The 18,219-nt window shown below is 46.1% G+C and overlaps 1 protein-coding gene across 1 annotated transcript; it reads right to left on the bottom strand.

Moving 5' to 3' along the window:
- Window positions 1-1,941: 1,941 nt before the first annotated feature.
- Window positions 1,942-3,237, bottom strand: LOC124704321 (heat stress transcription factor A-2a-like). Its single transcript, XM_047236573.1, has 2 exons — window positions 2,807-3,237; window positions 1,942-2,739 (listed from the first exon to the last, which is right to left on the bottom strand). Exons 1-2 carry the CDS (start codon window positions 3,212-3,214, stop codon window positions 1,978-1,980), a joined length of 1,170 nt encoding a protein of 389 aa, XP_047092529.1. The 5' UTR covers window positions 3,215-3,237; the 3' UTR covers window positions 1,942-1,977.
- Between the last annotated feature and the right edge of the window lie 14,982 nt (window positions 3,238-18,219).

The following is an 18,219-nucleotide window of genomic DNA, read 5'->3' as shown; positions in this document are numbered from 1 at the left end:
GAATGTGTTCGTCAACACATTGATCTTTTTATGGGCGCGAAATCTATTTGATCGGAGTTTCATTCCTTTGTTTTTAAGTTTGAAATTTGGGGGTGGGCGTTTGGGGGATGCGGCTGGGCGCCGGTGCCCCCCGATTTAAGGGTTACCAGCCGGCACCCCCCTATGCGGTCAGGCGCCAGACGCCGTATGCGGGTCACGAGTGGAGATGCTCTAAGTGATGTGATGGTGACATTTTTGATTCTATGACCGTCTTTTTGCATATAATGTGAACTGTATAATCTGTACTGTTGTTTGCAGATTCTCTTTGTATTTATGTATATTATGTATAAAACTTGATATATACCTGTATTTGTATAGATCTAGAAAAATTTCGAAAATAAAAAATCAATCTGTAGCGCATATTGCAGCATGCGGCACAGAATCTGGTGCAAGCGCCACAAAATGTGGTGCATAATTCTGTGGTGCATACTGCAATATGCGGCACAAAATTTAGTGCCTTTCTATGACGCATAAGGCAATATGCACCATAGAAGTTTGAAAATTCTATGACGCATACCAATGTGTGCCACATAATTTCTTTTGGTAGCGTAACTTCTGTGGCGCATGAGTATGCGCCACAGAAACCAAAAAGATGCTATCACAAATGAGGATGTTCCTAATAGTGATGGCTACATTTTAAGACTGCAAAAAGTGAATAAAAGGATTTTCCTAATAGTGATGGCTACATTTTAAGACTGCAAAAAGTGAATAAAAAACTAAATCCTACGATTAAAAACATATACTATGACCTCCCCTCCCCACTAAGGGTGTATTTACTACTGAAAAATTACATAACACCGAGAATATCAAAACCAAATGAGATTACATTAACACAAAAAATATTGAAACAGATACATCCTATGATGAATAAACTACATGTCATAGACATAATCTCCAACTGGTATTACATCCATGAACAATTGTAGGCATTCAACACTTCATACTAAACCTGCTTTCTGTTCCTAAAAACCGATCTAATTATGAAAATGGAAACACCAAGACAACCCTACACAAAGCAGAAACACCATGACTACTGATTTGGTTTTGGCACAAAACTACTCAAGTTAGCACCATCATGGCAAGCACCATAGTCAAACAGAAAATACAGCTAAACATGCGAGCGTCGAGCAAAACGACAATCACGAATCAACAAACAAAGGGAACGCAAAAGGTAGACAAAATTCACCAGCACTAAGTCATTGCTGATATCCCTTGTCTAGTGCGGCGAGCTTCGATGAGCAGATAAGCGAGGTGGCGTCGCAGATCCTTGTTCATCAGGTACTCTAGCGATGGCAGCCCGCTCCACCGAATGTACCCTCAAACCGAATCACTGGTCCATGCTGTCGAAATACACTCCAACCACGAGCATTGTTGCTCCACCTTGAAACCTTCAATCTGCTACTTCGTGCCATCCAACGCTATCGAAAATACACTTCAACCACGGCCACTGTTGCTCCACCTTGGAACCTTCAATCCGCTACTCCGTGTCGTCCAACCTCCTACGACACTACTCTCCTAGCCAGGAGAACATACCCCAGGACTTTCCGCCTAACAAATAGCCACCGACAAGGCTGAATCGGAGGTGGATTTGAAGGCGGAGCTCGATGCTGGGTGAGAGAGAGGAAGGGAATGGGGGTGAAGTTGACTTGATAGGACGGAATTTGAACATTCCAACGGAAAAAAGGACGCGTCGTTATTTTGGACCGCTAGATCGGGATCGTACGAACAAATGGAGTGAGCACCGCGGAAGCCTAGGCAGGAATTAGATTTTAGGTCAACTTAAACAATGCCCCCTCATGCGAGTTACTCAAAGAAGAAGATCAGAGACGGTATAATCTACATCTTGCATGATCTGTTGACAAATCGCACAAGATACATTAGCATTCATTTGTTGAGGTCCTTGACTAAAAAGATGAAATCACAATGACTGCTTTGTGCTTAAATAAATATAATTGCCGTGCTTGGATGCATTTCATGGGTCCGATTCTGGTTGAGATGGTACAGGCTCCGCAGCAGCTCGTCCACCTCATCGTCCACGTCGTCGTCCACCTCGGCGTCTCCTCCGCCCACTGCTTCTCTATGCTTCTCCTCCAGGCCCATGCTGAGCAGCTCCATCCAGAAGCTCTCCGTGTCTTCGCCGCCGCCGCGGCCGTCCGTGCCCTCTCTCTCGCCTCCGTCCGCTCTCACGACGCCGTCCGCGAGCCCGGGGCTGCAGCCATGCACCGCTGCCGGGCTGTAGCTGGCGCTGCTGTTGGTCTCGCCGTTGCATTGGAGGAGGTATTCGATTTGCGGGCGGCGGCGCTTCTTGGAGAGCACGTCCTGGAGCTCCTTCCGCCGCGCCTGCCGGTCCACAAGCAGCTGCAGGAAGCTCTGGCTGTTCATTGCACGGACCAGGAACACCGTCATCTGCTGTTGGTTCTGCTCCGTGGAGGTGATGTGCGCCTCCATGGCCCCCATCAGCTCCCGCGTCGCCTCCTGCTCCTGCCGCAGCTTCGCAACCTCCGCGATCAGGATGCCCTTGTCGCGCTGCAGATGGTGCACCTCGCCCTCGTGCCCGAGCTGCCCCTCTTGCTGCTGCTGCGTGGGCGGCGTGGTCGACTGCGGACGCCGCCGCCTGATCGTCTTCAGCAGCTCCTTCTGCCCCCGCAGGAACCCCTCCGCCGCGAACTCCCACCTGTCCGGATCAACCTTCCTGAACCCCTGCAATTGATGCAAGGATATCAGGCTCAATTCGCATCTGCTACAAATCAGATGTCGTTAGGCTTACATAGGTGTTGAGCTGGCGGACGAAGCTGGAGAAGTTGCTGTGCTTAAAGTAGCGCGGGAGGATCACAGTGGAGAAGGCGTGTGCGTTCCACACCACGAAGCTGTTCCCGGCGATGCCCCAGGAGACGACGGTGTCCGTGCTGTGGTCGTCCACCACCTCGTACGTCTTGTTCAGGAACGGCGTCGGGCCGGCCTCGCCGAGGCCGTCCATCGGCCGGGGCAGCTCCGCTGCGGCGCCAGCGCCGTCGCACAGGGAGCCATCCGCTGCGGCGCCGGCGGCAGCCCAAGAGGACGGCGGATAGCCATCCGCAGCGGCCCAAGAGGATGGCGGATAGCCATCTGGTGCGGCGCCGGCGAAGTACTCGAATTCCTCCTCTTTCACAATGCCGTTGAACTTGAACGGATCCATGATGAAACGAAAGACAAAGACAAAGACAATGGAGTATTTGGGAGAAAGGGGATTAGGGCCTGCACATCGCCGCTAATCGGACCAAGGAAAAATGAAGAAATCAAGAACCGGGCAAATTAACTGGGGCGATCTTCAGTTAAAAAAATCTCGCCCTCCAGATAATCAGCCCCGCAAATGATCTTTTTCTGAATCAAACAACAATCAGAGGCTAACAGAGATCGACGAAGATTGAAGGGGAAAATGCGATTTTCTGAAGAAATGGAGCTGCAGTGAAGTAAATTTCCCCAAAACTGCCGAATTGGCAATGCTGCTGGACGAATTCAGGAAATCGCGGAGTACAGGTAGTACGGAGATTGATTGAAGAGGAAAGGAGGAGGGAGCAGACCGCAGTGCTTCCAAGACCGGACCATGGATGGAGAAGGAGGACGGCAAAGTACAGAGCTTTTTCGCTCGTACTTGAGGTGCTTGAGCGGGCGAGCACGCGGTCACCGCCCATTTATACAGCTCGGCCCCCACGCACCCGGGCTTCGAATTCCGAAGTTTCCAGACGTTTCTGCGATGGAAGGATTGGAAATATCCTCGCCTCCATGGTTTATCTTATTATCGGTGCGGTGACGTGGCCAGGGGAGAGTTCTGGAAGGGCCGGAGGGGGAGGAGGGTTCTGGAAGCGTCGCACAAGTTGCCGCTTATCTTATTGCCCGCTTGCTCCGTCGCTTTCCGCCAATCCGTGGGCGGGGCGAGCGGTACGGGGTAGGCTCCACGACCATTGACCGCCGACTACGAGCGGAAAGCGCGCCAAGTTGGCTGGGCGCGTGGCCGCTCCGGCGCGGGATATTTTGGTGGAGGCCGCGTGGCGCCGCCGGAGCTGAGGAGGGAGGACGCGGCTGTCTTTTTCTGTACTTTTGCTGCTACAGGGCAAGGTCTGTGGTGCGGTGTCGCTTGGCTGGTTGCTGCGGCGCCGGAGGCATGGACGACGTGGCGTCGCGGGCGGCGGCCGTGAGATATTTTCGGGGAGGTCGGCGGTCTCGCTGTCGCGGCGACGAGGTAGGCACGTCAGCGCGAGCGAGCGCGCACTTGTTTATACGGCGTGGGTCGCGCTGTCTGTTTGTTGCAGCACGGGACGGGACGCATGGAGATTGGAGAGGCGACGGAGAAGAACGTACGGCCGCGGCCGGCGGGGAGGTCTGGGCCGTCCGCCCGGAACAGGAAAGGAGCAAAATCTGGCCCGTGCGGCCTTTCTCTGTGTACTGTGTTTACCTGCGAAAGCCCGAGGGCGCGCCAGCGGAGGCCTGGAACGTGAGCGGCATCACCATGGATAATATGAGAGCGGCATCACGGGTTTCTCTTGAGCCCCCCGGCGACGGCGCTGCACGCGTCCTGGCCATCTCGTCGTGATCACGCCTTGCGCGCGCGGCTCCCATCTCCTCCGTAGCCTTGCCGGCCGGCACGCACGCACGCGCTCCGGGACGTGAAGCAGCGCCGCGGTGTTGACTGCCTGATGCACAGCGGGTGCAGCTCGCCGGCGTTCCCCTCTCCGCTCTCTCTCTCGTGGAGGAACACACCACAAACCGCTCAGCATTGCTCGGCGCTCTGATTCTCCTGCTCCTCATATATAGGCAGGCCGCCGCTCGATCGCTTAAACGGTGGGTGTCGACGTGCCGCGGCCACTGGACACCTGTGTGGTACATATTGCATGCGCCCCAGATATTTCCGCCGGACCAGAGCTGAAAGGGACAACGAAAAAAATATGTGGTCTATGATGGCGGTATCTAAAGGTATGATTGTTGCACCCCCATGGGGCTCTCACAGCGTTTTGAGCTTCTCGGCCGTCGGATCACCCCATCTTTGCCCCACTTTGCATCTCATCCATTTATTCTGAGCAGTTCCAACTGGCCCTCCCACTAGCTAACCCCATGCAACAGCCGTTTTTTACCCACCTCAGGCTGCGTGTGGGTCCCATCTTTTGCTGGGTCCACTCGTCGGTGACTGTGGGTGTGATTTGGTTCGGTCAACCGTCGCGTGGGAGATCTCCACTCCTAGGGGTACATTAGTCATTGGACATGGGTGGTTGTGCGTGAGACAAAATCAGACAGCCCACCGACCAAACCCTACCCATTCGTTCGCACCTGCGTCTCTCTCGTCTTCCTCCTCTCCCCTCGCGCCCCCCATCCCGCCGCCACCTCCCCCTCCAGCGCCTCTCTCCCAATCACCTCCTGCGCGGGCGACGGGCGGCGCGGCCGACATCGGCGCCAGCGACGAGGGCAGCGCGGGCGACCTCCGCAGGAGCCGGCATGGCGGGGCGGCTTGGGCGACCTCGGTTACTCCGGCGAGGACGGCGCGGTCGCGGAGGAGTGTCGAAGGACGGCCAGGGGTGGCGCGGGTGAGCTCCTCCTGGGCGGCGTGGTCGAAATCCGCCAGGGCCAGCTCCGGCGCGGGATAGGTTCGTCCTCTCTCTCTCTCTCTCAAATCCCGTCCGGCCTATCTCCTCCTCTCCCCAATCTCTGCTCCCCATTCACCGCCTCTTCATGATGCCGAGGACAGGGATGGAGGAGCCGCGGGAAGGGGGCGTTGTCGGTGGCGCTTGCTGAGCAGGAGGGCATCCACAGTGGATCTATGCGAGGAGGAGCGCCCACCTCCGATTTGGGGTGTCTGGGGGCTGGCAGGAGCAGCCTAGGTCGCTGGGATGAGCATCCTCGCGCCATACTGTCAGAAGAGGAGCGGATGGTGGCCAACGGGAGGAGCATGGGTCGTCGGTAGTGAGAGAGCGAGAGATGGAGCCTCCTCTGCGTGTTGTGCCATCGCTGGAGGACGTCCGGGTTGGGCTTGACATACAGGTCTCTCTCTTCCTCTCCCTCTCCCTCTCCCTCCATCTATCCCTCTCTCACAAGATATCCTTGTCCTTGTAGAAAATTGAAAGGGGAAAAGGAGGAGATTGCATGAATATTAGGTAGATCGATGTCGATCCCTGGCGACCGGGGCGTCCATCGGCACGCAGGAGGCGCAGGGACAGAGGAGGAGGCCTGCGTACTCGTCCCCGATCGACCGGACCGCTGGGATCCGTTCTTGACGTCATTGTTGTCCTGAAGCTTCAACTTCTCCATCCATGGCTCCTCTCCATCAAGCACGTGCTGGAAGACCTCGTAACACCATCCTAGAGCCCCTCCCTCAAGGAATTTGTGCCCCAAGCCCACCTACATCTGTAGGTAAAGAGCCATCTCACACTGCTCAATTCACTTACGGGGTGATTTTTAGTCTACTTTAATCGATGCAGGTCACTTCACATGCCCTCTATTTCTTGCAGGGAAGAATCGAGATGGAGGACACTAGCACATACTAGGAACGTTCCCTCATAGGCATGCTTTGTTTCTTGCTTAGTTCCAGGTTGTTCCTTCATTCTCTATCTCTACTTCATTTTTATCTTAAAAGTTTGTTAACATTAATTTGATCGTCAATTTATCGTAGAATAAGATCATTAAATTAACACATATGATTGACCCCAAATATTTTAGTTGTATTTTATTTAATTGTTCAGCTATATTGCGCTCAATTGATACATATCGTTGCTTATTTCTCTTCTAGATCCATTTATGTGATAAGATTGGGGATCTTGGAGGACAATTATAAGCGTCGACCCGAGGTATCATGGCCAAGTGAGAGGTGAAGGTTGCAGTGATCAGGATCACTTTCTTCCAATTTTGTTTTGGCTTTGTGATCGGCTGCTGGTCTAAGACTCTTATTTTATTTGCTTATGTTTCACTGTGGGACTGTGGGCACCAGAAGGACGACATAGCATAATGCATGGATGGATAAAGAAGGCTGACAGAGATGTGAAACTCATGCTTGTTGAGTGTTTTGCTTAAATCAATTGGATGTACCATGCGGAAACTTATGTCCGCAGTAGTCGACTAATTAAATGTGAGGCTCTATTTTATATATGAATGTTTTCTCCACCTGTGCATTATGTCTTTATTGCAGTGCATGCCAAAAAAATTGTTCTGCTCATTTTCAGTATCAAGAGCCTGTGGTTCAGCTATTAAGGTAGGTTCGTCCTATGCTGCTCAGGGTGATGGTCTGAACTGTATTTCCAGATAGTTGAGTGCATACCTTGTACTTATTTGTTCATCAATCCTACTCAAATTTTACTGAAAATGAAGATTCTAAGTACCTCTAATTAATGAGTTGCTAATGCTCCGTACCATTGTACATGTGTATTTCTGAATGGTGATTGACTTTGATGCTTCGACGTGAGAATATGTTAAATATAGTCAAAATGAAAGCTATGCATACCTTAGTCGGCAGTTCTACTAGACCATTTTTGCCTAAATGGAAGCACAGATTTTCTAGCTAACTAATCAGTCTGCATGTTTACATGAGTTTCAAATTTTCACGATTCTGTTGTATTGTGTTTCTTTTTCTCTGTCAAATAATCTTTTATTTACTACAGAATTTGGTTTTCGTGATTATTTACTACAGAATTTTGCATCAAAGTTTCAGTATGTTTGACTCTAGGTGTGTGTAGAAGATAATTAATTTATTAGGTGTGTGTACATGCATGATGATGTCTAATGGTATTATTCCTAGCATGTGGAAAAGTAAAATTATACCCTTGAATTTTGATGAAATAGAAACAATTTTAGCATTGAAGGTATCATCCAAGTGGTATAAGGCGGAGTAGTTGTATGATATCCTCGCACTAGCTTCTGAGGCGGAACGATGCCTTGTTGGGCTTTGCTTATCTGAAAGTCAGATGCCCTAAATCCTAAACCCTAGGAGCATGAGTGCCCACAGTCGTAGCTTTGCAAAGAGGCAGATGAGAACTTGAAAGGTGAGGTTCTGCAGCCTGACCTAGATAGCTTACAACGGTCAACACTTACACAATTGGAAAGTTCCTGGAGCTAGCTACCGGCCATGCCATGATTAGTTGGGATTGTACATGTTTGAGAGACGGTACAATTCACAAGCTTATCAATTGCTAGAATATGGGCATTGGGAGGAGCTGTATGCTTGGTGCTACTTGGGAATATTGCACCTATGGCATTGTTTGACATTGTTTAATTATTTTCGGGTTTGTATATTTGGCCATATAAAGAGCATATGTATTAAGATAAAAAATCGTTAATTGCTGGATAACATCATTGGCATGTGAGGAAACACCAACTGTTATGTAAATTGCACAGTACTGCCACTTTTCTCTTACATTCAGTTGCTGCTGATTTAGTGTTTTTTTGTGAATATTATGACACCTTTTGTAGATTCCATAGTGTCACTGTTAATTTATCTATTATCTTAGCTGGAACCTCTTGCTTTTTATCTAAATCAGGAAAGTCTTAAGACTAACACATTCAGTTATTTGTCTCCGGTGGCTTTTCACTAATGACACTCTTTTATTGGTACTTCATCTCATGGCAGGTCTTCTCAATATTATTTGCCTCCTGAATTCCTGTGATCTCTTATAGATCTTACATTCCATTGCAATGTGCTTAACTCTACAGGTTTTGTGGTAGGAGCAAAAAAGACATGATTGACCTCACCGTGCGTTCTAAAAAGAATCATCGCAAAGTTTGGACAAGCTACCAGGACACTTTCCGTAGACTAAAGGTACATATGGCCGATGAATGGCCAAGCCTTATTGGCTTATTGTTTATGATGCCATTATGGTTTAGAGTTGGGCTTCTCTTTTTAGGCTTTTTAGATTGCAGTTTTTTAATATATCTCAGGTCTCAAAAAGTACTGGTCGTACTGGTTGATATTTTCTATAAAAAAATATGGTTGATAATAGCAAATTGTTCAAACAGAAATAATCATTAGTTTGTTTCACCATTATAAGAAAGAATAAGCTTAATAGCATCAAGCAAAACTTCTATTGTAGATGCCAACATTTCTATTTACAATATTGTCCATTAATTATATGGAGCGGAGGACAGATAAAAGGAATTGTCTGCATGGTGTCCAGGGGTACCAAATAAAGCCCTGCAGTAGTCTGCGAGCGGGCGTTGAAATTTTGAATCTAATTGACTTCCATCTTTAGAGGAGGCTATACATGTCCTTTTTCTATGTTACTCCATGTTAAGAACGGAATCAAATTAATCTAGCTTCAGAGTACTTGAGTGACACAGGGTTTTACTTGCATATGGTTTCTTTCTTGTACAGAAAAAACTTATCCAAGTTGACATTTTTTTCAGAACCCTCAAATAATTCTTGCAATTGTCACCACAAATCCTATTTTATTGCGTTCATGTATAATAGTATTGTATGCTCATTCCTTATATAATGCCGTGAATTACCTGCGGATAAGCGTTGCATGTGTGCCAGGACACCCAAGTTGTTTGTTCTTTGCCAGCGCCACATGTGCCATAACCATAAGCCACTTCTATTTGTTCTTTTCCTGGACCAGAGATAGTGAAAAGGTTTGACATATTTCTCCAATGCAAAGTTGCAAAATAAAATGATAAATGCTATTCCTAAACAAGTTTTTACTGGAGGTAGTTAAGTTCCATTTTGTAATTTCAATATGGCTTTACCTGGTAGGGAGTTCCCAACTACAAAAGATGTTGGCAAATTACATTATCCAGATTTAGAATGTTAAGTGGTATTTTATTCGGCACCATCTTAATCACACGATAGTATTGTACTTCTGGGCTAACTACAATATATTGGCAGAAATTGTCAAGCTCTTCGTTCTTAGGTTGTTGATTTTACCCTCATGCTCCCTTAACTTCAAGTGATGCTCTGAATAGTGTATTATTATACAGTAGAAGATCCTTCTCTTGCTGCTGTAAACGAGCAATTAAACTATAGTGAGTTAAACATGATGTTTAAGGTTAAAGATAAAATTTCAAGGATGGAATTAACGACAATCTACCTTTATTGGTGAACTATTACTTACAATCCTTGTCCACTTTTCTTTAGCCATGGTAAGCTGTTCAATATCTCCGTCATTGTACAACACACCTAGGCAGAGAGAATATTCGTAATTAGTATACCCAGTACAGCCACGATATCTTGTCATCATGACTTAAAATTATCAACCATACAGTTGTTGCACACTGTGATGTTAGGTATCTATTCAAGATTCGTATTAGTGAGGATGAAGAAAATCCAGGAGCAGGAGAGAGTAAATTATATCAGTTCTATTTTTCATGTGTTTAAAGTCTCTGATTTGTTTAGTTTATGCATCAGAAAAATGCACTTTATTTGTAGGCTCCTACAAGTAACAATGAAGAAGAAAACTGTTTTGCTCTTTTATTGTATAAATTGGTTTGCAAGATAGTGATCTGTCACCAATAGGATGGCCACTAATTTAGAGTTTAGACTCTCATGTCTGCACTACTTGCTAACAACATCAAGAACAATTTTTATTGATAATCCAAACATGCACAACAATGATTTTAGTTCTTAATTTACCATATAGTTTTGGTTAGTGTGACTATCCTAAATATACTGTTCTCAGTATGGCATAAGTAATTACTTCTCCATCTCAAAATATAAGCTTCGGAGATCTCCCATGTTTTTTGTCTAATTTTTATGCAGAGTTTTGGGACCTTCACACAGAAACAAGCATCAAGAACTCCAGATTTTGGGAGCTGCACAGAGAAACAAGCAGCAAGAGCACTTTGTTTTACTGGTAACCCAAACATGCAGAACTTTGTTTTCAGTTATTGCTTTACGTGTAATTTTCATGTGTATGATCACCGCAAATATACTGTTCTGAATATGGCTTAAATAAGTAGTCATCTATCCTGAAAATTAAGCTTGGAAGGTCAACCTTGTTTTTTTGTCCATGGAATGACACATGTGTGGTGCATGTGTAACAGATGGGCACTAATTTTTTTCTTAGCCAAATGGAGAAAAGGATTAACGGGAAAATGAAGAGGTCACCTTTAATTACCTTTTTGCTGCTGAAAACTTCGGCGATTCGTCTCGGGGCACACCTAATAGCATGGCAACGACATATGGCAACGCTCACTCGCCAATGGCTTGTTGTTGATAATGATCCAAGCCGTCAAGCTGGGATTTAGAGAGAAACCTGCTCCTTTTTTTACCTTCGACCGCACACCATTTGGAGGAACCTGGGCATGCCCCCACGCTGGTGCTTGCACGGGCGCTTCAGGCTCCTCCAAAATCGTTAGGGTGTAGTAAATGAAGATACATTGTCAGCAACCCCATGTCGATCAGCGCTTGAGTTCGAGCTGGTCGTCGGGCCAAAGTGAGAAAATGGGATCTGTAGTTCTGGGTAGGTACATGTGAGTATGCGATCTGGAAAGAGATAACCCAAACCTTTTTTGGAAGAGATGATAGAGCCAGACCTGCATGGCTGCATGTGAGTGGCCAGCTTGGGAGGCACGTTGTCGGTTTCTGAGTCCGTGTGCTGCTGGGCAGTGTGTAAGATGCATGTATGATTAGTGGCATTGCATACACTAAAAGTTTGCTCCTTAATTTCTATACACAAAATAGAAGTGTAAATAACTGTTAGCTTTCATCTAATGGCGGAGCATCACTTAATTTGCAACAAAGATTGCTTCTATTATTTACTTGATTAGCTGTGTTAGTGCTTAACATGCACAGCATTGTTTTCTCTATATTTACCTAGCAAATGACTAAATTACAAAACTATCAGCTTTTGTCAACTGGCCTTACATTTAATCGATAGTAATATGGACGATGTTTAAATTTGTGCAAAGTATAGCAGTGTATGGCAGATGTATTCTCTATGTAGACTTCCACTGATATTTCTTATACCATGTACAAGATCAACCCTGAAAAAATATTAGTCGATCTTATCTTTCACAAGCTCATTAGGTACCATTTTCAGCCTAAAGTTAAAAATGTTAGAAATAGCTAGGTGTTTTATGCTTTCTATTGTTCCTACTTTTAAGTATTTAACTAGATATATTTTTGTGCTTCAAAATCCTAATGTTAAGTATCAAATGGCCAACCATTTTTTTTCATCATGAGTGGTCGGCGATGCGGATTGCTCGATGTTGAGTCCACCTGCTGAGTGGCAAGACAAGAGGAAGGGGATCATGTGCCAAGTCGTGCACCAAGATTTCATATTGCAACTGCATATATTCCCAAGGATTTTTTTGCATGCAAATTAGGATAGGGCTCTACTGTATATATTCCGAACAAGATCCATATTACAATTGTGCACTGATTCATAGAGAATTGATTACTTAACTCAACCAAAATTATTCTTTGAAATTTATTTCTTTTATCTTTGGATAATGGATTCATATTGTATGAGATATACATATGCCAAATGCTTTTTAAATGTATATGGACTGCTAAATATTATCGACTTGTATAAATACTAATGTAATTCGTGCAGTGTGCCGGTTTTACATTTGGTCTTAGATTTGAATTTTTCTCGGAGATCCAATCATTTGATTTATTCATTTGTTTTAGAGTACAATCTCTTGGCGTGTGATATAGGGGATCTGCTTACACAACCAATAAGGTCTTCTTTTCGTAGCCGACAATCTGTTTCTGTACTTGTGAGTATGGTAGAGAGCTACAAGTCTGCCCTTAGATTAATAGTATATATTTAATATATGTGGTTTTGTTTCGAACGTGTGGCAGAATCACCAATTGTTAGTTGCTATAATTTTTTTTTGTTGTATATAAATGTTTTTCCTTTGTAATTTACTATGGTTCACTACACGTTCTGTAAAACCTAAACAGATTATAATCATTTTTCCATCTATACACGAGTCTCACGGGGTCGTGCGCCAAGGCGCACATCTAAATCTAGTGGAAATTAATTGGGAGGGCCCATACCAAGGGCCATGCAATCCCATGACAAACACGCAAATTGACATCTCGCAACGTTTCTGTACATTCAACGGAGGTGTCGGAAACAAAACTTTGCTTGTGTACTAAACAGAGAAATCACATTATTTAACCAAGGTCAGTCCTATTCTGTTTTGATCTTCCAGCTCATTCATATTTTCGAATAAGGGCTTATTGGACTTTCAAAAAAATGATTTATTGGATTTATTGTATTTTTCTTCCGAACATACTTACTTCCAAGAGTCATATCGCATAAAAATAATCTACACTACTTAAAAAGCACGAATGTGTTCCATATTCTGCCACCTCCCACTACGACTAACCTTTGGTCGTTCTCGTCGCACTATGTTCCGCCCCGCCTAGCTGGGCCGCATCAACATGGGCCGTCCTATGTCGCTCGCCTTCCCCTTCCATCTGGACGTCGCCCCCCACGAGAACATGGACACCGTCCGCTCCCATCCGCACGCCGCCCGCCTCCTCCGATGAGGAAAGGGAAGGGCGTCGCCGACGCGATTCCTTCGCTCCCCAGGCTCCTCCACCGCCACCTCGCCCTCCCGCTGCCCCGCCGCCACTCCCCTTTCCATCCGTGGCCGCCCGCGGATGACGCCTTCCTCTCTCGCAGGCTCGCCTCTTCCTCCTCCGCCGCCACCGCTGCCGCCGCCGGCCGTTAGAAGAGCTCTAGGAGGACTATGGGGTACCTTCTCGGCGTGGCGGCCGCTATGGTCGGCGCCTCCTACGCCGCCGTCCCGCTGTACCGCCGGTTCAGCCAGGCTATGGTATACGGCGGCACCGTTCAACGCCGCGAGGTCTGCCCCCTCCCCACGCCTACTACCCCTCACTCGATTTACTTATGCAAGTAGATTCTTTGTCGGTGTCCTCGAACTGCGCATTTGCGGGGATCACTGTTACGCTGTGCTTAATTTGGTCGATACTGGCAGCACATCTCCCATCATTGGGTAGGGTTTAGATTGAAATAATCTTGTTCGGGATGTCATCAAACTATAGCCAGAGTCGGGAGAGTGTTCCCTGAATGCTGTCCAAGATGTCATCGAACTATTGGTTCATTTCCAGACAAAGACTTACATGGAGTATGGCTGGCTGTTTCCATTGGTTAGCTTCCTACAGTTCTATAACCGATGTTTCCTGGGAGGTCAATGAATCAGGTGATCAGGAGCAAGTTGCTACAGCTTGAGGTGATTGACTGAAGGACGAGAAGGCATGCTTTCATGAGATGATCTTAGTCTCCAGCTGCTCCCCATATGTTGTACCTTTTATTTTCTTTGCCCCTGCTGCTAAGATCATTACCAGAAATGCACACACGTGATCTGACACTTCTCTTCGTTTTGATGCATATGCTGATATAAAACAGAGCGGAAGTGTAATCTGCGAGGATCTCGCTAAGATCCGGAACGATCTAAGCCTACGCGATATAAAGGACAAGCAGTTCTCCGCAGTGTGCTTCCTGCTCGCCATGAGCTACATCTTACCGTAAGCACCTTACCTTGTTTTGCTTTCACCTATATTTAATTGTGTATCGTGCAAGTCAAAGGGCTCATTTAACTTTGTCGTATTAATCCCATGGCAGTACTGGTCCATGTGTACAAATTATCCCTCACGATTTCAGTATTGGACACAGACTAACATGATAATAGCTTTGACTTTGTAAATATTCAGTGAGGAATTATAATCCATATGTCTTACTAACCACAATTACTGTAATTCGGCGAGATGCGCAAGGTCTCTGACAAGCTTCGTAGTTTGTACAATCATACTGATCTTTTAAGTTCCAACTTCGTTTTATAAATTCCGAAGAGTACGTAGTGCATATATTCATCTGAAGCAAGCACGTTCATTAATACCAGTGGTTGCGTCTGCACATGTTGGCGGATTCTAAATTTGAAACAAGGCTGGCGTCTTACTACCAATGGTTGCATGCTATCAACCATGCAGGGGTGCCACTTCCTCATTTCTGAAATTAGGAGCATTCTCAGTGATGGATCATGTCGAAGTATATAGTACTGTATGACCAGTTTTAGAACAAAAACAAGTAAACAATTGTGCTGGTTGTGCTCCGGCTCGTCGTTGGGCAGCTTGGTGACAGCCCCAACTTTAGATGTGTGAGGTCAGGCACATGACCCCGATATAGACACCTCCTCCTCGATCTTGTAGGTGTAGCAACAATTGTCGCTAAATTAGTGATGGGCTTTGGCATGTTCAAAACCGGTAAAACACGTAACTAAGAGACTATAAACGGAATTTCATAAAAAGCCTCTGTAACTTTTTTGCTATCTAAGCATGGGGCTAATCGGATGCTCCTGGAAATCCTTGTTATATTTGCCCCTTTTCTTTTGCCAAATGTTACAGATCATGCACTATTTTTTGCCCCTTTTGTTTTTGATGAATTGTTGGTAGAAAAATGTAAAACCCGGAAATACAACTATGCTTCCAAATTTGGCTTTATACTTCCTATCACACCTCCTTGTAAATGGTACATAAATACTCTTGAACTAAATAGCACTTTCTATGCAGGTATGGTTATTTTTATAGACCTTTATGTTTTCTATGATTGGTAATGGATAATTAATGAAATTATAATGGGAGAAATATTGAAATTAGAATGCCCAGATAAAGTCACATGCAGATCAAGTTTATAACTAGATGCTCCTATGTCATAGGCAAGCAAGTACATGCATTTTACATATCTCTTGATTACCAGAAGTAGCTTACCTTTTAAAAGGCATCATGATGCAGGCCAAGTTTACAAATTCACAAGGGATTCTCAAACAGCCGTGAAAATTTCATGGAGCATGCATGGAGCCAATATCTACACTACTTAAAAAGCACGAATGTGTTCCCTATTCTGCCACCTCCCACTACGACTAACCCTTTGGTCGTTCTCGTCGCACTATGTTCCGCCCCGCCTAGCTGGGCCGCATCAACATGGGCCGTCCTATGTCGCTCGCCTTCCCCTTCCATCTGGACGTCGCCCCCCACGAGAACATGGACACCGTCCGCTCCCATCTGCACGCCGCCCGCCTCCTCCGATGAGGAAAGGGAAGGGCGTCGCCGACGCGATTCCTTCGCTCCCCAGGCTCCTCCACCGCCACCTCGCCCTCCCGCTGCCCCGCCGCCACTCCCCTTTCCATCCGTGGCCGCCCGCGGATGACGCCTTCCTCTCTCGCAGGCTCGCCTCTTCCTCCTCCGCCGCCACCGCTGCCGCCGCCGGCCGTTAGAAGAGCTCTAGGAGGACTATGGGGTACCTTCTCGGCGTGGCGGCCGCTATGGTCGGCGCCTCCTACGCCGCCGTCCCGCTGTACCGCCGGTTCTGCCAGGCTATGGTATACGGCGGCACCGTTCAACGCCGCGAGGTCTGCCCCCTCCCCACGCCTACTACCCCTCACTCGATTTACTTATGCAAGTAGATTCTTTGTCGGTGTCCTCGAACTGCGCATTTGCGGGGATCACTGTTACGCCGTGCTTAATTTGGTCGATACCGGCAGCACATCTCCCATCATTGGGTAGGGTTTAGATTGAAATAATCTTGTTCGGGATGTCGTCAAACTATAGCCAGAGTCGGGAGAGTGTTCCCTGAATGCTGTCCAAGATGTCATCGAACTATTGGTTCATTTCCAGACAAAGACTTACATGGAGTATGGCTGGCAGTTTCCATTGGTTAGCTTCCTACAGTCCTATAACCGATGTTTCCTGGGAGGTCAATGAATCAGGTGATCAGGAGCAAGTTGCTACAGCTTGAGGTTATTGACTGAAGGACGAGAAGGCATGCTTTCATGAGATGATCTTAGTCTCCAGCTGCTCCCCATAGGTTGTACCTTTTATTTTCTTTGCCCCTGCCGCTAAGATCATTACCAGAAATGCACACACGTGATCTGACACTTCTCTTCGTTTTGATGCATATGCTGATATAAAACAGAGCGGAAGTGTAATCTGCGAGGATCTCGCTAAGATCCGGAACGATCTAAGCCTACGCGATATAAAGGACAAGCAGTTCTCCGCAGTGTGCTTCCTGCTCGCCATGAGCTACATCTTACCGTAAGCACCTTACCTTGTTTTTCTTTCACCTATATTTAATTGTGTATCGTGCAAGTCAAAGGGCTCATTTAACTTTGTCGTATTAATCCCATGGCAGTACTGGTCCATGTGTACAAATTATCCCTCACGATTTCAGTATTGGACACGAGACTAACATGATAATAGCTTTGACTTTGTAAATATTCAGTGAGGAATTTTAATCCATATGTCTTACTAACCACAATTACTGTAATTCGGCGAGATGCGCAAGGTCTCTGACAAGCTTCGTAGTTTGTACAATCATACTGATCTTTTAAGTTCCAACTTCGTTTTATAAATTCCGAAGAGTACGTAGTGCATATATTCATCTGAAGCAAGCACGTTCATTAATACCAGTGGTTGCGTCTGCACATGTTGGCGGATTCTGAATTTGAAACAAGGCTGGCGTCTTACTACCAATGGTTGCATGCTATCAACCATGCAGGGGTGCCACTTCCTCATTTCTGAAATTAGGAGCATGCTCAGTGATGGATCATGTCGAAGTATATAGTACTGTATGACCAGTTTTAGAACAAAAACAAGTAAACAATTGTGCTGGTTGTGCTCCGGCTCGTCGTTGGGCGGCTTGGTGACAGCCCCAACTTTAGATGTGTGAGGTCAGGCACATGACCCCGATATAGACACCTCCTCCTCGATCTTGTAGGTGTAGCAACAATTGTCGCTAAATTAGTGATGGGCTTTGGCATGTTCAAAACCGGTAAAACACGTAACTAAGAGACTATAAACGGAATTTCGTAAAAAGCCTCTGTAATTTTTTTGCTATCTAAGCATGGGGCTAATCGGATGCTCCTGGAAATCCTTGTTATATTTGCCCCTTTTCTTTTGCCAAATGTTTCGGATCATGCACTATTTTTTGCCCCTTTTGTTTTTGATGAATTGTTGGTAGAAAAATGTAAAACCCGGAAATACAACTATGCTTCCAAATTTGGCTTTATACTTCCTATCACACCTCCTTGTAAATGGTACATAAATACTCTTTAACTAAATAGCACTTTCTATGCAGGTATGGTTATTTTTATAGACCTTTATGTTTTCTATGATTGGTAATGGATAATTAATGAAATTATAATGGGAGAAATATTGAAATTAGAATGCCCAGATAAAGTCACATGCGGATCAAGTTTATA

This window comes from Lolium rigidum, chromosome 3, assembly GCF_022539505.1.
Source record: "Lolium rigidum isolate FL_2022 chromosome 3, APGP_CSIRO_Lrig_0.1, whole genome shotgun sequence".
Lineage (NCBI taxonomy): Eukaryota > Viridiplantae > Streptophyta > Magnoliopsida > Poales > Poaceae > Lolium > Lolium rigidum.
Note: the sequence above shows the minus strand (reverse complement) of the source record. Positions and strands in the feature narration are given on the sequence as shown.

Bases quoted from the DNA above. Each gene is read 5' to 3' on its own strand.
- LOC124704321 (XM_047236573.1), bottom strand. From the start codon at position 3,214: ATGGATCCGTTCAAGTTCAACGGCATTGTGAAAGAGGAGGAATTCGAG. The intron at 2,740-2,806 runs GTAAGCCTAACG...CATCAATTGCAG, and splicing joins TCCGCCAGCTCAACACCTAT to GGGTTCAGGAAGGTTGATCC.